The 17,128-nt window shown below is 43.1% G+C and overlaps 1 protein-coding gene across 4 annotated transcripts; it reads right to left on the bottom strand.

The window, feature by feature from the left end:
• Nucleotides 1-1,998: 1,998 nt before the first annotated feature.
• Nucleotides 1,999-12,120, bottom strand: ART4 (ADP-ribosyltransferase 4 (inactive) (Dombrock blood group)). 4 transcript variants are annotated; one of them, XR_013958912.1, is made up of 4 exons: nt 11,515-12,120; nt 9,489-10,215; nt 8,396-8,676; nt 4,454-7,706 (listed from the first exon to the last, which is right to left on the bottom strand). XR_013958912.1 is itself a non-coding variant. In XM_080639275.1 (3 exons), the coding sequence occupies exons 1-3, from the start codon at nt 11,614-11,616 to the stop codon at nt 2,142-2,144; spliced, it is 852 nt and encodes a 283-aa protein (XP_080495401.1). In that variant the 5' UTR covers nt 11,617-12,119; the 3' UTR covers nt 1,999-2,141. The 4 variants fall into 4 exon arrangements, 3 of the variants coding, with proteins under 3 accessions (XP_080495401.1, XP_080495400.1, XP_080495399.1); XM_080639275.1 differs by lacking the exons at nt 4,454-7,706; nt 8,396-8,676 and adding an exon at nt 1,999-2,164 and having other exon boundaries at nt 11,515-12,119; XM_080639274.1 differs by lacking the exons at nt 4,454-7,706; nt 8,396-8,676 and adding an exon at nt 1,999-2,167 and having other exon boundaries at nt 11,515-12,118.
• Nucleotides 12,121-17,128: the final 5,008 nt, after the last annotated feature.

Below are 17,128 nucleotides of genomic sequence, written 5' to 3'. Positions count from 1 at the left end.
CAAAGAGGAGTCAGAAAAGATTATCAAAGTGGGAACACTGGGGGGAAAGGGAGAAAACGCAACAAAAAACAAAACCCAGAATGGAAGTTTTATGAAGCCAATGTAGAGTTTCCCTGCTGTAATCTTGCTCATCTCTCTACTTTCACAGGCACAATCTAGTTATTAATATAATGCATAATATTGGTAATATTGAATATTAATGAACATGTATGAATTTGGATATGCTTTCAGTATGGGGGAATCTGATAACAAAAAAGGATCCTATACACAATCCTACTAGATTAGTCTATCATGGCTAAATAAATAAATAGGATCTATAACAAAAATTTTAATCCTTTTTCATTAATTGGTTTAAGATGGTTTTTCAGACACAACATAAAAAACCTCAAACAAGCCATTTACAGGAAAAAGAGGTTTTACAATAATCAGGTACATTTTTATTAGTTCTTTTATTACTTTTTTTTTTCTTTTTCCAAAGATCAAAGCAAAAAAAAAAGCAAACCACAGCAAATCAGAGCAAGAGACTGCAAATGATGTTCCTGCTTCCACCTTTGGAAAAATCTGAAAAAGAAGGACATTTGGTAGCGTATTGTGAAATGCAGAATCTAAGCATGCTATTGGCAGTCCCACACTGGTGAAGCTTGAAAATAGAGCACTTGGTGCATTAATAGGGCTGTAATCCGACAGATACTTGTACATGTTTAGCATCCCATTTCAATCAACAAAGCAGCAATTGTACACCAAAATAGTTACCTGTGGATTGGCAAGAGCAGGCCAGTGCTGAGAATAAGAGGCCATTCACAGCCTGGAACACTACAGCTGGTTTCTCTCAGTTGTGTTGCAAGATTGCATGTGTTTGTTTGTAGGCCCATGCTTCTCTTACCTGCTGATCTACTGGAATTAGAGTTTATTTAAAGAAGATCTCTGTCTAGCTTCTTAGGCAGGGATGGGACAGGAAATAGCAGCTAAATATGCTTCAGCTAGTCCTTGTAAGCAGTCCAACAAACATGGAATTGAGCCTACCAGATTTAGCACTAATCCATACTACGAGTTTAGCAAACAGTCATCCTGATGATGACATGAATTGGCTTGCTGAAATTGTTTTCTCCCACCATATTGTCATCTTTGATACAGAAACACGGTAGGAGAAAAATCACACCTTCTCACCACTACTACTCCAGCAGTGAGGAGTATTGTCACAAGTATAAGTTACAGTTCAAGGTTATCTACAATGCACTCCAGAAAATAGCTGACGAAAAGGTGCAACGTATTTGAAGTGCTACCTCCCAGAAGCACCTATAAGCCAGCTCCTTATTAATATATTTCAGTGCCAGTTCCCTGGTCTCTTGCTCTGTTGCCGGTAACAAGAAAAAAAGCCATCAGTAGTTCATTTACCATAATGAATCAAAAGGGCTCCTGTGGCTATAATTGCTGCAGCCACTCTAACAGCAGGAGAGAGAACTCTGACTTCATTCACTGAACCTGCTGTCTCACCAAAGAAGTCACTTCATGTATGGCACGCTGGTACTTTTCTGAGGCTGCTTTAAACTCAGCCAGGTGCTTCTCATAGCTTCTCACAGCTGCCAGAAGCTGATTCCTTTCCACAGCTCCCAGGATGGCATGGAGAATCATTTCTATGCCGAGCCCAAGAATAGTGATGCTAATTCCCCCAAGAACGGATGCCCCAATCTGTGCAAGGAGACTGACGAGCTTGCTCACAGTGAGCGTTAAAAAATTGGAGCTAAGAAGTTTGACGGCTACCATCCCAGCTGTTGAAGTCGCTTCTCCAAGAACAATGGAAAAAACTTTATGGGCTATGGCTATTTTCTCCAACTCAGGCTCTTTGATGTCATACAGCTTCTGGTACAGCACAGGCTCTAGCTTTTCCTTCAGGTCACTATCAATCTTCTGTACCTGATGCTGAATCTCACTCATTGCTTGGATGATAATGTCGCAATTTTCCTTGATTGTGCTGTTCTCTCTCATCCGAATGTAGGTAATGGCACAGCCCAGGTGTTCATTCAGCACTCTAGCCAGCTCATTTGTTGCACGAAAATTTGTAGACATGCAGTCAAGCAATTCCTGGTGCAGATGGATCAATTCTTGCCTTCTCTTGGGGTTATCTGGGTAAAGGAGGTCACTCAGCGCCATTCTTCAGAATAGGCTACTTCAAAAGAGAAAAGAAATATATTACTCTCTTCAGCACCCATAACCCTAGCCCTTACAGAGCAGTGAAGTGTGCTTTGTCTCTGCCTTACTGGTTCTTTCTATACTCAGCAATTCAAATCCCAAGGCATAGCTTGTAAATGTAGAAATCTTAATTCTTCAGATCTAAAGATCTTTGGATCTTTAACCAAATGATTGGAAAAGGACCTTATGAGGCATGGAATATACTCGGAGCAATAAAAACAGCTAAAAAATAAGCAATTATCAGACTGGTAAAATGAACATGGGTCATTCTTCCCCTTAGAAACTGAAGATGGTAGAAGCTGAACTAGTTCACTAAAAAACGGAACAATCTCATTTAATCAGCAGAATCTAAAATAAGCTGTGCAAAGGAAAGGCCTGTTCTAGACAGACCTCTGTATCAGCCTATTTTTATTCTTTTTTTTTTTCAGTTAGTGGCATCTGATTTTTATGATGACTGGTGGAGTGGGCACAATCTTTATCACCATAAGGGTGTTTTATGCCAGTGTAGCTTATTTCTCCTCACATTCAAGAGAAAATGTTAGTATATAAGCCCTCTGTCCTTATACTAAGAAATTCACACTTGGTAATTCATAGAAAATAGTAACAATATTTATGATAAACCCATCCTAACCTGTATCACCTCACACACATCTCGCATTGTATTTCCTTCCCTGATATTTAGCCCCTGTTCCCTCATTGTTTCTTCACCTCCCTAATGCTGTAATCAATTCACCATTGTTTTCTCACTTGTGAACATCAAACACTGCAGACAGCACCTGATGTTCAGCATGCCATGGAAGCACCTACTGCAGCAGGATGTCTGTGCTGGCAGATGGCCTTGGAGCAGCAAGCACTGGCTTGCAGGGAGATCCCTGCTTGCGCAGCCACACTCACTCCATTCCCAGAGTGTCCTGGATGAAGCCAGTATCAGCAGATGCTCACCAGGCTCTTAAGACTTGACTGAGCAGAATCCGACTCTCCCTTATCAGTGTACAGACCAGAGCACAAAACTAGTTTGATTCCTCCCCCTGCAAACACTTGTGTCTAGCCCTTATGGTCATCATTCTCTGAGCTGTCGTTGCTTTGCCAGCAAAAAACCATTTTTCTTCATTACTTTCATATCAATATACAGAGTCCAAAGCGATCATGGAGTCATTCCTCATGCCATTTCCCTTTAATCCATCACCAGCTGCAAAGTAATCAGGCTTTAGCATGATTTTGACTTGAATGCATATGTTTTACTTTGCAACAGGGACTGACTGAATGAGCAGGATGACTCATTTCTTTGTTGGCACTTCTTTTTTCTTAGCCTTCTTATTACAAATCTGGGACACTTTTATGCAGTGCTTCACATATTTCCAAGATAAATCTCCTCTTGCTGTTGGTGCCTACATATCATAGTTATAACTTCAAATAGGTATGTGTAGGGTACTAGCTAAATTTTTATTCTTAAAATTATAATTTTATGTCATTTTGGTCCTTTGTAGTTCTTGTATTATCTGCTAACTGTAAACCATCTGACAGTGACCCAGCTGTATTTTACTAAACACACCCTCCCCCACAAGATCCATGTAGAAAACCAGAATGATTTCAACAGTTCCCCAGCCAGCTTTTAGTCTCTGTTGAAATACAAGCCAGTCTGAAGGTAATTTTTTCCACAATATTTTACATAGTGCTGTACATTTCTTTCTGCCACATGCCTTGCAGCTCTGTCAAGAGAATAAACTCTTTAACACATTTTTCTTCTTCTTCAAGCTAGAGGGAGCAAAGTAAACATACAGGAAAGGTTTGTGATTTTCAGGAAACATAAAGCCATGGCAGTGCAAGGTATGATTTCATACCAGTCCTGCCTCAGGGATGTTGCTGACTTGCTCTCTAACTCAGTGTGGTATTAGATACTTTCTGCTCGAGTGATGCTTTGTTGAAAGGTCATTTGTTTTACCTTATTTGTAGAAACTGAGAAGATAAAATGTTCTAAGAGGAATAGGACTTCAACAAATATTTAACGTACTTGACAGGTGTGGAGGAGACTTTTTAGCATCTATTCTTTATGCATAATTATTTCAGCTTCCTATAAATGCTCTAGATTTTATGTCTCTTAATACTAAAAGCACCTTTTACCATTCACATTAACATGCGATAATTTTTACATTTGCTAGCTAGAGTTAGGAAGGCCACATATATTTCTGTATTTCTGACTATTTTCCAGCTCCAGGGAGATTCTCTCCTGAAGTTTTTTTAATTAAACATTTAGACTGCCTACCTGATTTTGTCTGAGTGCTCCTGCAATCAGCTGAAATGTGTATGGGACAGTGACTTCATCCTCTTTCCTGTGTGTTCCTCTGGTGGTTTCCAGCAGCATGTGATGAGTTAGGGATCCAGAGGCTGGGCTTCACCTCGGTCCTGTTGCCTGCCTGCTCATCATTAATTCTATTGTGTGGTGTTTACTCAGATTCATCTCATTTTATTACTCCTGCCCCCTTCCAATTTGAACAGATTTCAGTTTATTTAATGCTAGTTCCCAATTGTTAGATCCTCCAAAAGCCTTCTGTTCCTGGAGATAATAGGTACAGTACCTGCCTACAACAAAGGTACCACCACAGGTACCTTTAGCCATGGTTGAAAGGGGATGATATCACCCTTCTTTGCTGCAGTTTGCCAGGTCCTCTGCTCTGATGCCATGAGAATGGAAGAAGTTGTGTGGAGCCCTAGAGCCAGCTCTGGCTGAATAGCAGTGGAGGCTAAAATCTTTGCCATTCCACACAATTTCAGACCACTTTTACCATGGAAAGGGAAAGAAGGAAGTGACAGAGGGCTGAGCTGAGCACTGAGAGAAAATTCTTAAGAAGTATGAGGTGAGATGGGAATTTTCAACTGCTTGGACACATCTAACCACAATAGCTGATGAAACATATCTTCTGCAACCAGTCCAGCTTTCCAGGGCTCTGGCACAAGCAAAGACAACATCAGGAGCAGTCCTCATCCACGTAATGTCCCAGGACTATACCTACATTTGGCCTTGGGAGAACTCTTAGGTGCAAACAGAAGGACATAACTTCCCTAGCAGTCAAAATAGTAGCAAGGTGGGAGCCCAAGCAAAGGGAATGTTTTGTGCTTCTACCTGTCAACGGATGCTTGCAACATCTAGCTGCTGTGTGAAATGCTGCTGTGTGAAATGACAGATATGTGTCACTTCACAGGAAATTGCAGCCTGACAAAACATTGTATTACTCAGTCTTCAGTCTTTTGTCACTTGAATGTAGATGTCTGATGCATTTGATTTTGATGTGTCTGTTTCCCCCTCCCAACAATATGAATTGAATTCTGCATAGATCCACCAGACCTCATAGCAGCCTTCCAGTATCTGAAGGGAGCCTATAAGGATGCTGGGGAGGGACTCTTCATTAGGGACTGTTGTGATAGGACAAGGGGTAATGGGTTCAAACTTGAACAGGGGAAGTTCAGATTAGATGTAAGGAAGAAGTTCTTTACTGTGAGGGTGGTGAGACACTGGAACGGGTTGCCCAAGGAAGTTGTGAATGCTCCATCTCTGGCGATGTTCAAGGCCAGGTTGGACAGAGCCTTGGGTGGCATGGTTTAGTGTGAGGTGTCCCTGCCCACAGCAAGGGATTGGAACTTGATGATCTTAAGGTCCTTTCCAACCCTAACTATTCTATGATTCTATATACAAACTGAAAGATTATGGTTCTAAGAATTATGTAGATTGTTTGTTAGGAATCCCATAAATTTACCAATAAACACCAAAAGAAAAGAATAATTCACTTACATCACTTCCATTCCTTTTCAGATTACATGCTGAAGGTCAGAGACACAACTTCCTGCAGCCATAAGAGTAACAATACTTGCTGCTGTTTACACCATATTTTGCTGGCCTGCTTGGTAAGACCCTACAAAGGCTGACAAAGACCTGTTTCTGTGTTTTCTTCTAACGTTTGGGGGAGGGAGGGTCAAGTGGATTGAAAATTTGTAATACTGGTTTCAGAAATATAACATTCTATCTGAAAATATTGTTAAAGAAAATTCTCTGCTCTAGGTTTCCCAAAGCACAGTTTCAGACTTCTGATTCTTAGATTAATAATTTGCTAATAGAGTGTTACAGGAATAAGAGCATCTCAAGACTGGGTGCCTCTAGGGAGGAACTGAGAAAAAATAAATTCCTGGGGTTTTCTACCATTGCAATCTATGCACCTTGCATGTCCCTCTTGGTCCAGTACAGAATTTTGGTCTGGGGTCCCCTTGTCCATCATTGGGTTCTTTCATTACCTCCAGAAGGTCCATATGTTATTTATCTCTCTGCTGCTCCTTGCTAATGGATGCAACTCCTTTATCTTCCAATTTGCAATGGTTTTGTGGCCTTCATTTACATAACTAAGCACAGGTTGTAAATTAAGCTCAGCTTTATCTAGGTCAGAGTTAGCTGCTTTTGGCTGAAGGCTCCAGCAGACTTTAGCTTCCTATGCTAAGCAATTACCTATATAGCTAAATAGTATAGTATATATATAGTTACATACTTACAGTATATATATGCATATTATAGTATGTATATACTATAGTATATAGTACATATCATTACATACTTACATAGGTATACAGTATAGCTAAGCAAAACCATCAGTCAAAAGAACACATTTAAAGGAATTAAGTTAACTAAACTTAATTCACAACAATATATCTAGTTTTATTCTCCTGTGTCTTCTGTATTTCCTCTGTTTTTCAGAGTCAGATCACACTCCAGAAATGTTAGCCCGCCTTGGTTTTATAAGTGATAAAGAAAGGCTGGTCAGGGCCTGCCAGAATCTGCATGACTTAGTGTACATCTATGTCTCTTCCGTCAACACAATATTTCGACTCCTCAATAGAAATTTTGGCACCAACTTCCCTATCATGGCAGTAAAAGAAAACTTCAGCATTAAAGATAATCTACAGTTCCTGGTCAGTGCTTTGAAAGAGATGCAAGCCAACATGGAATCAAAAGACAAAGATGTACATGAAAGCATCAGCCAAAGTTTGTATGCTAGGATTGCTGGTCCCATCACCTCCCTGCAGGAGAAGATCACTGCAGTAAAGGAACTTTATGAGAAATACAAGGAGATAGTAGAAAGCATCATGGGTGTTCTTGTTGCAGTGATGTTGAAACATGACAATTTCCCTGACACAGTAGAGTTTGCTATTCATCAGTTATTGAGTTCACCTGCCTTATCCCTCCAAGTATCAGAACTTCTCATGGATTATGCTGATATTGTGAAGATGCTGCAAGAAAATGAGGCACCAAGTACGACAGAAGACAGCTCCTCCTCAGATGAACCACCACGACCGCTCAGGCTTCGCTCTATTTCGTCCTCCTCTTCACTTCTTGTTTTCCTACAGGCTATCCTTCAAGGACACAGATCCATAAAGAAAAGCCTGAAAATAGCAGCTGACTACTTAGAGGAAGCTTTCAGGGTGTTGAGGCCACCTTGTGAGAGATTCCAAATCTTTGTCAAAATGGTTGAAGCCTGCATCCACGCGATAAAAGAGAAGCAAGAAAAACTATAAACGTGCTGATGTGTTAGAAATCCATCTTGATTCCTGTAATTCTCACGTAGGAAAGAGTCTGAGCATGTCTGAACACATATAAAAGAAGTATCTGCAGCAGCTGTTTCTAGTATTTTCATTTTTGAAATCTGGGCTAAGTATCTTTGAGCATTTAGTGGTCAACATCAAGTTCTAACAACTTATTATTTTAAATAACTGGTAAACCAAGAGCAACAAGAAAGTAACATGACACATAGATAGAAAACAAGTTAATGGTAAAATAGTTCTGTACTGAATCTGTTCTGGCTGCCTAGGCAACCATGTCTCAGGATTTCAGGGTCAGTAATTCAGTTTCACGGAACATGTTACTAGGTTTCAGATTATTCGATGTTGGCCTATTCCATTACAGATACCTAAATCTGATACACAAGATGCTGAGCCTCAAACTCCTCCATTTCATCTGCTAAAACATGAAGATATAAAAATTCCTTAAGTGCCTTTTGCACCCCACAGACAGACTCTTTCTCACTAAAAATAAGGGCACAAAGAGATCTGCAAAGAATCCAAAGTCTGTGTGTGTCTTTCCTGAATGCGTATGGGAAAAGCTACATACAGTGAAGGGTATCACTGACCTATTCTTCAGAAAGGCCTTAGATAACTGCCCTCCTACCTGAAAGGGTGCAAGGAATGTATCCTTTCATGAGCTAGGCTGAATGTTACAGTCTCAGCTGGAGAGCTGCAGCTGAAAGCAAATGGAGGGTTGAACCTCCTGTAGCAACAGGAACTCAAGAGTCTCATTTCCTGTAATCCTTCTCACTCAGTATTCAAATGTATATATCTAGATGCAGCCAGAGAATCAGTCACTGTGAGCCAAGCACATGAAAACTCCAACTACACTAGGAAGAATGGCTGAGGTGAGAGCAGTGGAACCGCTGTTCTTGCTTCTTGAAGCTGAAATAAAGTCAAGAGAGCAGTCATTTAGACCTTTGTTTGCTGCCTAGAGCTTCCTGAACTTGCTAACACAAGCTTTGCCCAGAAGAGCCATTTTTCAAGTCAACCTACTACTTTGACTTAGGTCCAGGCACAGACTCTCACTCCTGAATGATTATTTTGTGCTCTAAGGTTTCATTGACACACTATTGTCCAAAGAGACAAAAGCAAGGGTATTGGTGGTGTACGCATTAACTGGAACAGACCCAGTGAGGTCTTCCAGCATGGAGTTAGCTGTATAGCCAGGAAACTATGTATGTGCTTTGCCAAAGGATACCTTTCCTCCCTGTTGTCACGGGAGAGAAAACACCACTAAAGCAACAGTAGTTTTGTTTACACTTACCTCAGCTTGCCAGAGTAGTAGTGTACCGACACCCAGAACAGTCCTGAGGCCTGAAGTGTAGCAGCCTTGGAAGCCACCAGAATAAATATCTGAATTCAAGCTGCCTGCAAATCTCATCTGCCTCTGCAATAGGAATGCTAGGGACCCAAATGCATGTGTCCTATGACATCCTTGCAATGGCAGATGGGATAAATGGAAGCTGCAACGAGCCCTGCAACCTTCTGTGTATCAGGTGAATTGTGGTGTGCTCCCAGGTTTCATGATAAAGAAGTAAAAACTGGGTCCTGTGGCTCTCATAGGTGAACACAGTGAACACAGCTACAGATTTGGCCTTGGGTGTGCACCCGTGTAGATGCAGCTGGCAAGAGCTGCTTGGGGACCTTGGAAACACTGTCCCGCTCCCGCCCGCATGAACATCCGTATACAATACCTTCCACGAGATGGCAGTGGTACTTGCTGTAGTTCCCCACAGAATGCAGATGCAGCCGGTTACCGTGCTGTGTCTGAGAGAAGCTTTTGACGAGGAATGTCTCATAAGGGGGAATGAGGACTTCCTTTTCAGATATGTAGTAAGAAAAGCCTTGCATAGCTGCTCCTAGGCAAGTGGTCACTGTGAACAAAGTTTCATTCCCAAACTTCTGGGCTTCATTCCAGAGGCGGGAGGTGGAGGTGAAACGGCCAAATCGCACCTTGCTGCCTTCCATGGCTTTGATATACAAGTCTTTTACACCCCTGTGCACCCGATAGCACTTACGTTTCCCCGTGCCCTCCTTGCTGCTCTGCCATTGTTTCATTATCTGGATAGCAGTCGTTAGATAAAAGTGAAAATATTTGAAACTGAAGTTGTGTCTGTAGTGCTCTGGAGAGCTTCCTGCTGTAGATGTGGCCCAGTTCAGCTGAGAGTGCAGAGAAGAGTTCATAGTGTAAGCCATGAGGACTATGGCATGGCTCTCCTGCATCTCCCTCAGGAGACCTACAGGGCTCTTTAACAAAGCCTCTTGAGCCTTCTTCCAGAGACTCAAATAGTCCTTGTTAGCAGCTATTTCCTTTTGGAAATAGTCTCCTCTCTCCAGTTCTTCCATCACCTGCTGTCTGCACCCTACATACTGGTCATCAAAGGAATGCAAAGCCATATCCATCATGAGCTGGCATGCAGCCTACAACATAAAAGCAAATGATGATTAGTATCACGTGTGTTTTGTGTATCTCTGTGGATGTAAGCCAAGTTTTTCCCTGCCCTCTTCTTGCCTCTTTGTCATTACTGGCAAAACAAGGACAGCAAGTAGGCATCTTCGATAAAACCATCCTGAGCAACCTCAGGTTATTGTCCAAGTCCCACCTCAGGCAAATTCCAGCCAGGATGCCAAAGTTCTTATTTCACGTGGATGAGTGGCATTGAAAACTTAAGAAGAGTTGGCCCTTCAGAAAGTGAAGGTAAAAAGCCTGCAGGACAAACCCATGGTCCAGTTATTTCAATATTGTGCTCATGATTAATAAGTGCTTTTAAAAAGGGAAAGAATAAGCAAAAGAATTAAAAATGTGCTAGGGTCAATGCAGCCTGAACACTCTCAAAAGTAATTTCTTCTTCCTGTCTTGTCATACCTCTTGGGCATGTTTTGGCTTCAGGGACTGATGTTCAATAAAGAACAGTATAGTAGCAGTGAACCAAAACTTTTGTTCATCCAGTTTGTCTCAGTGAGGCCAGCTTGAGTTGTCATACATTAAATGAATGTGTAAGGATTCACACAACTGAGTGCTGTAACAGGAAAATAACCTCTAATATATAACACTATCTGTTTCTAGCCTTTCTAATTAATAAAAATCTTCTGTAATAAAATCTAAGAAATTGTGTGAGTTACGGCATTGTTCTTTTTGCTGTTTGATCTACTAGTAGACTGGTCATGTCCTGTAGTCAGTTGATAATTGAATTCTACAAGTAGAAATTCACTTCATCTCAAGTATTCATCCTAGACACATAACCAGATTGATACCTTTCTTAGCCTCTGAAGTTTTAATGGCCCATAAGCTACACAGGGATTCAGTTTCTCTATGATGCCATAATTGCTTTGAGGGAAAGCTGAAAGGCATTACAAGAAATAGAGCAATTTTGTCACTGTCCCATCCAACAAAACATTTTGTCAGAGCTTTGGCTGAGACAGACTGGAAAAAAAGGAAAGGACCATAATTCTGTGAGATCTACTCACAAACATACCCTGGAAAACCATCTGGCTCCAAACAAGAGGAAATTCCCAACCAAATAGTTAAAAGGAATTTGAACAGGTAAGAAATTGAACAGAGCAACTGAAAGCAGAAGAGATAAAACAGAACCCAAAGCTCCTTAAAGAACATGTTTCAAATGAAAAAGAGGGGGGGAGAAGAGGAAGGAAGAAGGTTTATTTCAGTGGGATAAGAAATGTAAAATGAAGAACAATGTTAACAATGTTTAGTCCTTTTACCAGCATTTGTGAGATCAACAACAGAAGGCTAGCCAGCAGCACTGTCATCCCAGAGTCTTCCCAAGGCACCATAAAGAATATTTCTGACCAAGTAGAGGTCATTTATATGTGTTTCTTTCCCTTTTTCTTGAACTGGAAGATTCTGCAGTTTATAATTTGCACTCAGGTTTTGGTTACAGTTCTTCAACTAAAGATCATTCACCAGATTCTTACAGCACTTCAGAAGTCATTAATCAATCCAAACAGACAATTTACTGGTAGAAATGAGCCAACAATCCATAAGGAAGGGTCTGGTTTCACCAACTCCATCTGGTCTGGTGTCCTTCACCTTGATAGTTCTGTTAATTCCAAGGTATCTGATGTTCTTGTTCTTGCAAAAAGGAAGAATTCCCTGGCTTGGAGGCATCAAGGCAGGTCTGTCCTGAGGAGTTATGTGTCAGGATGAGGTGGAGAGTGCTCCCTGGTCAAGAGCTTAAAAAGGCCCTTTTAAAAAAGTGCAGAGCTCTGATAAAGCCAACACAGAAATGCAGGGTAGGTTGGGATCCCATCTGGAAACATAGATAACTGTTCTCCTCCTCTTAGCTGCTCCTGGTTTCTAATAATGTGCAGCCAATCCTACCCCTACACCACTTCAGAGTGGCACCTTGCTGGACTGTTTACACTGGATAAGCTCAAAATAAGTGTAAATACAGATCCTCACCGTCAAAGCCCTGTGGTCTCTGATAACTCCTCTGCATGGAAAATAGCCAAGAAGAGGTGTTAGGGCCTTGTTCTGACTACAGAGAAGTGAAGTCTCAACTTAGGAGGCCAGGTCTACTGGAGGCTGGTGGGGCTGGTCTGACAACAAAGGGAAAGAGCGGTTTTGGTAGGAGGCTTGCCAGGCTGGTCAAGAAAGTTTTAAACCAGATGTGTTGGGGGAGGAGGGCATCATTCCATCCCAACACACCCAGTCAGTTGCCAGCACCTATAATAAATGCTCAGAGCAACATAGAGATATTCCAGCCACTCCAGCCAATGAGCCGGCTTCATTTGGATCTCAGCTCAGATGCCTCTATAAAAATGCCCATAGCATGGGGAACAAACAAGAGGAATTCGAGATGTGTGCACGTCTACAAGGGTATGATGTAATAGGCATTACAGAAACATGGTGGGATGGCTCCTATGACTGGAGTGTTGGAATGGAAGGTTTCAGGCTCTTTAGAAAAGACAGGCCCAGCAGATAGGGAGGGGGAGTTGCTATTTAGGTCAGTGATAGGCTGGAGAGTATGGAACTCTGTCTGGGGATGGGTGAGCAGTCGACAGAGAGTTTGTGAGACAGGGTTAAAGGGAGAGCAGCGATGGGAGACATTACTGTGGGGATTTATTACAGGCCGCCTGATCAAGGGGACTCTGTGGATGAAGCACTCTATAGACAGATAGGAACTGCCTTACACTCACTGGCCCTTGTTCTCATGGGGGACTTCAACCACCCTGATATCTGTTGGAAGGATGGAACGGCCCGGCACAAGCAATCCAGGAGGTTCCTCGGTTGTGTGGAAGACAACTTCCTCTTGCAAGTAATAGGGGAGCTGACAAGGAGAGGTGCCATGCTTGACCTCATGCTCACCAACAGGGAAGGGCTGGTTGGAAATGTGATGCTCCAAGGCAGCCTTGGTTGTAGCGATCATGAGATAGTTGAGTTCGAGATCCTCAGGACAGTGAGAAGAGCGTGCAGCAAGCTCACTGCCCTGGACTTCAAGAGAGCAGACTTTGGCCTCTTCAGGATCCTGCTTAGTAAGGTTCCATGGGATACAGCCCTAGAGGGCAGGAGGGGCCAAGACTGTTTGTTGATATTCAAAGATCACCTGCTACAAGCTCAGGAGTGTTGCATCCCAACTAGAAGGAAGTGCAGCAGGAGGGCCAGGAGACCTCCTTGGATGGATAAGAAGCTGCTCAGGAAACTTCGAAGGAAAAAAGAGGCTTATAAAAGGTGGAAGCAAGGACAGGCAGCCTGGGAAGAATACAAGGATGTTGTCCAGGAAGCTAGGGACCAGGTGAGGAAGGCTAAGGCCCAGTTAGAATTGAACTTGGCTAGGGATGTGAAAGATAACAAGAAGGGATTCTATAGTTACATTGCAAATTAGACAGACTAGGGACAATGTGAGCCCTCTCCGGAAGCTATCGGGAGAACTGGCTACCCGGGATTTGGAGAAGGCTGAGGTTCTTAATGACTTCTTTGCCTCAGTCTTCACTGGCAAAGGCTCTGAGGGCACCACCCAAGTCTTGGAAGGTGGACGCAGGGACTGTAAGAATGAAGACCCTAGGCCCACTGTAGGAGACGATCTGGTTCAAGACCATCTTAAAAACCTAAACGTACACAAGTCCATGGGACCTGATGAAATCCATCTGCGGGTCCTGAAGGAGCTGGCAAATGAAGTTGCTAAGCCACTGGACATCATATTTGAAAAATCATGGCAGTCAGGTGAAGTTCCCGACTACTGGAAAAAGGGAAATATAACCCCCATTTTCAAGAAGGGGAAAATGGATGACTCAGGGAATTACAGACCAGTCAGTCACACCTCTGTGCCTGGCAAAATCTTGGAGCAGGTTCTCCTGGAAGGCATGCTAAGGCACATGAAAAACAACAAGGTCCTTGGTGACAGCCAGCATGGCTTCACTAAGGGGAAATCCTGCCTGACCAATTTGGTGGCCTTCTATGATGGGGCTATGGAACTGATGGACAGGGGCAGAGCAGCTGACATCATCTACCTGGACTTGTGCAAAGCCTTCGACACTGGCCCACACGACATCCTTGTCTCTAAATAGGAGAGACATCAATTTGATGGGTGGACCACTCGATGGATAAAGAACTGGCTGGATGGCCGCACACAAAGAGTTGTGGTCAATGGCTCAGTGTCCAGCTGGAGACCAGTAACGAGTGGTGTCCCTCAGGGATCGGTGTTGGGACCGGTCTTGTTCAACATCTTTGTCGCTGACATGGACAGTGGGATTGAGTGTGCCCTCAGCAAGTTTGCTGATGACACCAAGCTGTGTGGTTCAGTTGATATGCTGGAGGGAAGGGATGCCATCCAGAGGGACCTCGACACGCTTGTGAGGTGGGCTGATGCCAACCTTATGAAGTTTAACCATGACAAGTGCAAGGTCCTACACCTGGGTCAGAGCAATCCCAGGCACAGCTACAGGTTGCGCAGGGAAGAGATTGAGAGCAGCCCTGCAGAGAAAGACTTGGGGGTGTTGGTCAATAACAAAATGAACATGAGCTGGCTTCAGTGTGCGCTCGCAGCCCGGAAAGCCAACCACATCCTGGGCTGCATCAAAAGGAGTGTGACCAGCAGGTTGAAGGAGGTGATCCTGCCCCTCTACTCTGCTCTCGTGAGACCTCACTTGGAGTATTGTGTACAGTTCCGGTGTCCCCAACATAAAAAGGACATGGAACTGTCGGAACAAGTCCAGAGGAGGGCCACGAGGATGATCAGGGGACTGAAGCACCTCCTGTATGAAGACAGGCTGAGAAAGCTGGGGCTGTTCAGCCTGGAGAAGAGAAGGCTGAGTGGAGACCTCATAGCAGCCTTCCAGTATCTGAAGGGGGCCTACAAGGACGCTGGGGATGGACTCTTCATCAGGGACTGTAGTGACAGGACAAGGGGTAACAGGTTAAAACTTCAGGGGAAGTTTAGACTGGATATAAGGAAGAAATTCTTTACTGTTAGGGTGGTGAAGCACTGGAATGGGTTGCCCAGGGAGGTTGTGAATGCTTCCTCCTTGGCGGTGTCCAAGGCCATGTTGGATGAGGCCTTGGGTGGCATGGTTTAGTGTGAGGTGTCCCTGCCCATGGCAGGGGGGTTGGAACTAGATGATCTTCAGGTCCTTTCCAACCGTAACTATTCTATGATTCTATTATATGATTCTATTCTATAAGTCTATTTTCCATTGCCTGCTAGTTATAGGCTGGGTGAGGGGGGCACCTGCAGATATGATGTGATTCCCTGAGAAAAGAGGCATTTGTTCATCTGCTTGGGTTCTAGGGACAGAGAGCATTTGCTGAATATTGCTGAAACAGAGTGAGAGATGACATAAGGTCTCATAATGGGTTGCTTTTAAAATAATTTGTAACTGTACCTGCTGATGCTGCTGCTGCTATCTGCAGCCACTAGTGATATGAGGTGATGACATGAAGGATGATGCAAAGTGATAAATGCAGCCTACCCACTTTGCTGTCTCCGAATTGCTCTGTTATCTTGGGCTGTATTTCAGAAAGTGGTTCTTTGGCTGCTAAAAGTGAATCCACAGAACGGCTTGTGAATTTATTCAGAGGCATCTCCTCTTCTGCTTGTGGAGAGATGAAAAGGAGATAAACCGTGGGAGGCTCCAGTGGGAACTTGAAAATCAGGGAAAACAGCCCCACTAAAATTTCAATTCATCTGAATGTAATTGAGTTGCAGATTACGTCTCTATTTTTCCTTTCTGGCCTTTTAGCGTATGGTGTAGGACAAAGCAAATCAGGAAGAAAGCCCACTGGATTTACATTTTAAAATGCTTCAAAAGCAATGTAATCATTAACTACAATAAATACAATGGACATAAGATGGCAGCAGAGGATTAATAATGGTACTTCAATCTGTCTTAACCAAGATAAAATCCAGTTCCTCCATTCCAGCAATAAATTTCTGCACTCAGATCCCCAAAGGTTGTAATGACTTCAACCCGTATAGACATCTAGTAACTCAGAGCAGACAACATGAATGAGGCCTTCATGTGCAACTTCGCTGAAAAAAATATTTACTGAAAGGGAGAGGAAAATATAAAACTAATTCAAAGATGCAAATATAGACAGGAAGCTTGATTTTCTTTTTGTGCAAATAAAATCATACAATAACAACCCACCTAACTTGTAGTACAGCAGGCACTAAGATTGCACTAATCTCTTCAGTATTTTTCCCAGCAAAATTTTCACTGCTTTCAACAAGAATTTTGTTCATTTTTGCTGGATGGCATTCAGTTCAGTTTTACTGTGAGCAGTGAAGCCCCATCAGTTTATGCCAATAGAGGAACCTGTCTCAGGTGTTTGCCCAAGGAAAGCAGAGATATATTAACTGTCTTCTCCTTGGCCAAGATCAGCATAGCCAGTACAAGTCATAGCAGCTTGCCAAACAAGAGATGCTCACACTCGTGCTGGCAGCCATCTCTGCGGACTTATCCCATGTCCTTACTGTAGGGCAAGGGCTTTCAGAGAAATGCTGAACTTAGCAGATGGTAAATCAGGAACAACCTGGCTCTCCTCTCCGTCACTGTCACCGCATACTGGGATCATGACCTGAATTTCAGTGTAGTCACTTTTTATGCACACTGGGGCACAGGAGGAGAGAAGGCAGCCTCACACACCAGGACCCTGCTCCTCAGGGGTCACACGAGCAGGCTTTGTCCTTCAGGCATAAGCAGTATTTATTGCACTAGGCAGCTGGGGATGGCTGCATCAGCTTACACACAATCAGAGAGATCTGGTCTTTTTCAGCCTCCTGACGGTCAACAGTCTCTTTTTTTGGAGATGAGATCTGCCATCTATGTCTCAGGGAAGGACGCTGACAAAGCACGTCAATGGGGGCTCTGCAAAAAG

Source organism: Psittacula echo (assembly GCF_963264785.1).
Source record: "Psittacula echo genome assembly, chromosome: 1".
NCBI lineage: Eukaryota > Metazoa > Chordata > Aves > Psittaciformes > Psittacidae > Psittacula > Psittacula echo.
The sequence above is the reverse complement of the archived record's forward strand: the minus strand, read 5'-3'. Positions and strand labels throughout refer to the sequence as shown.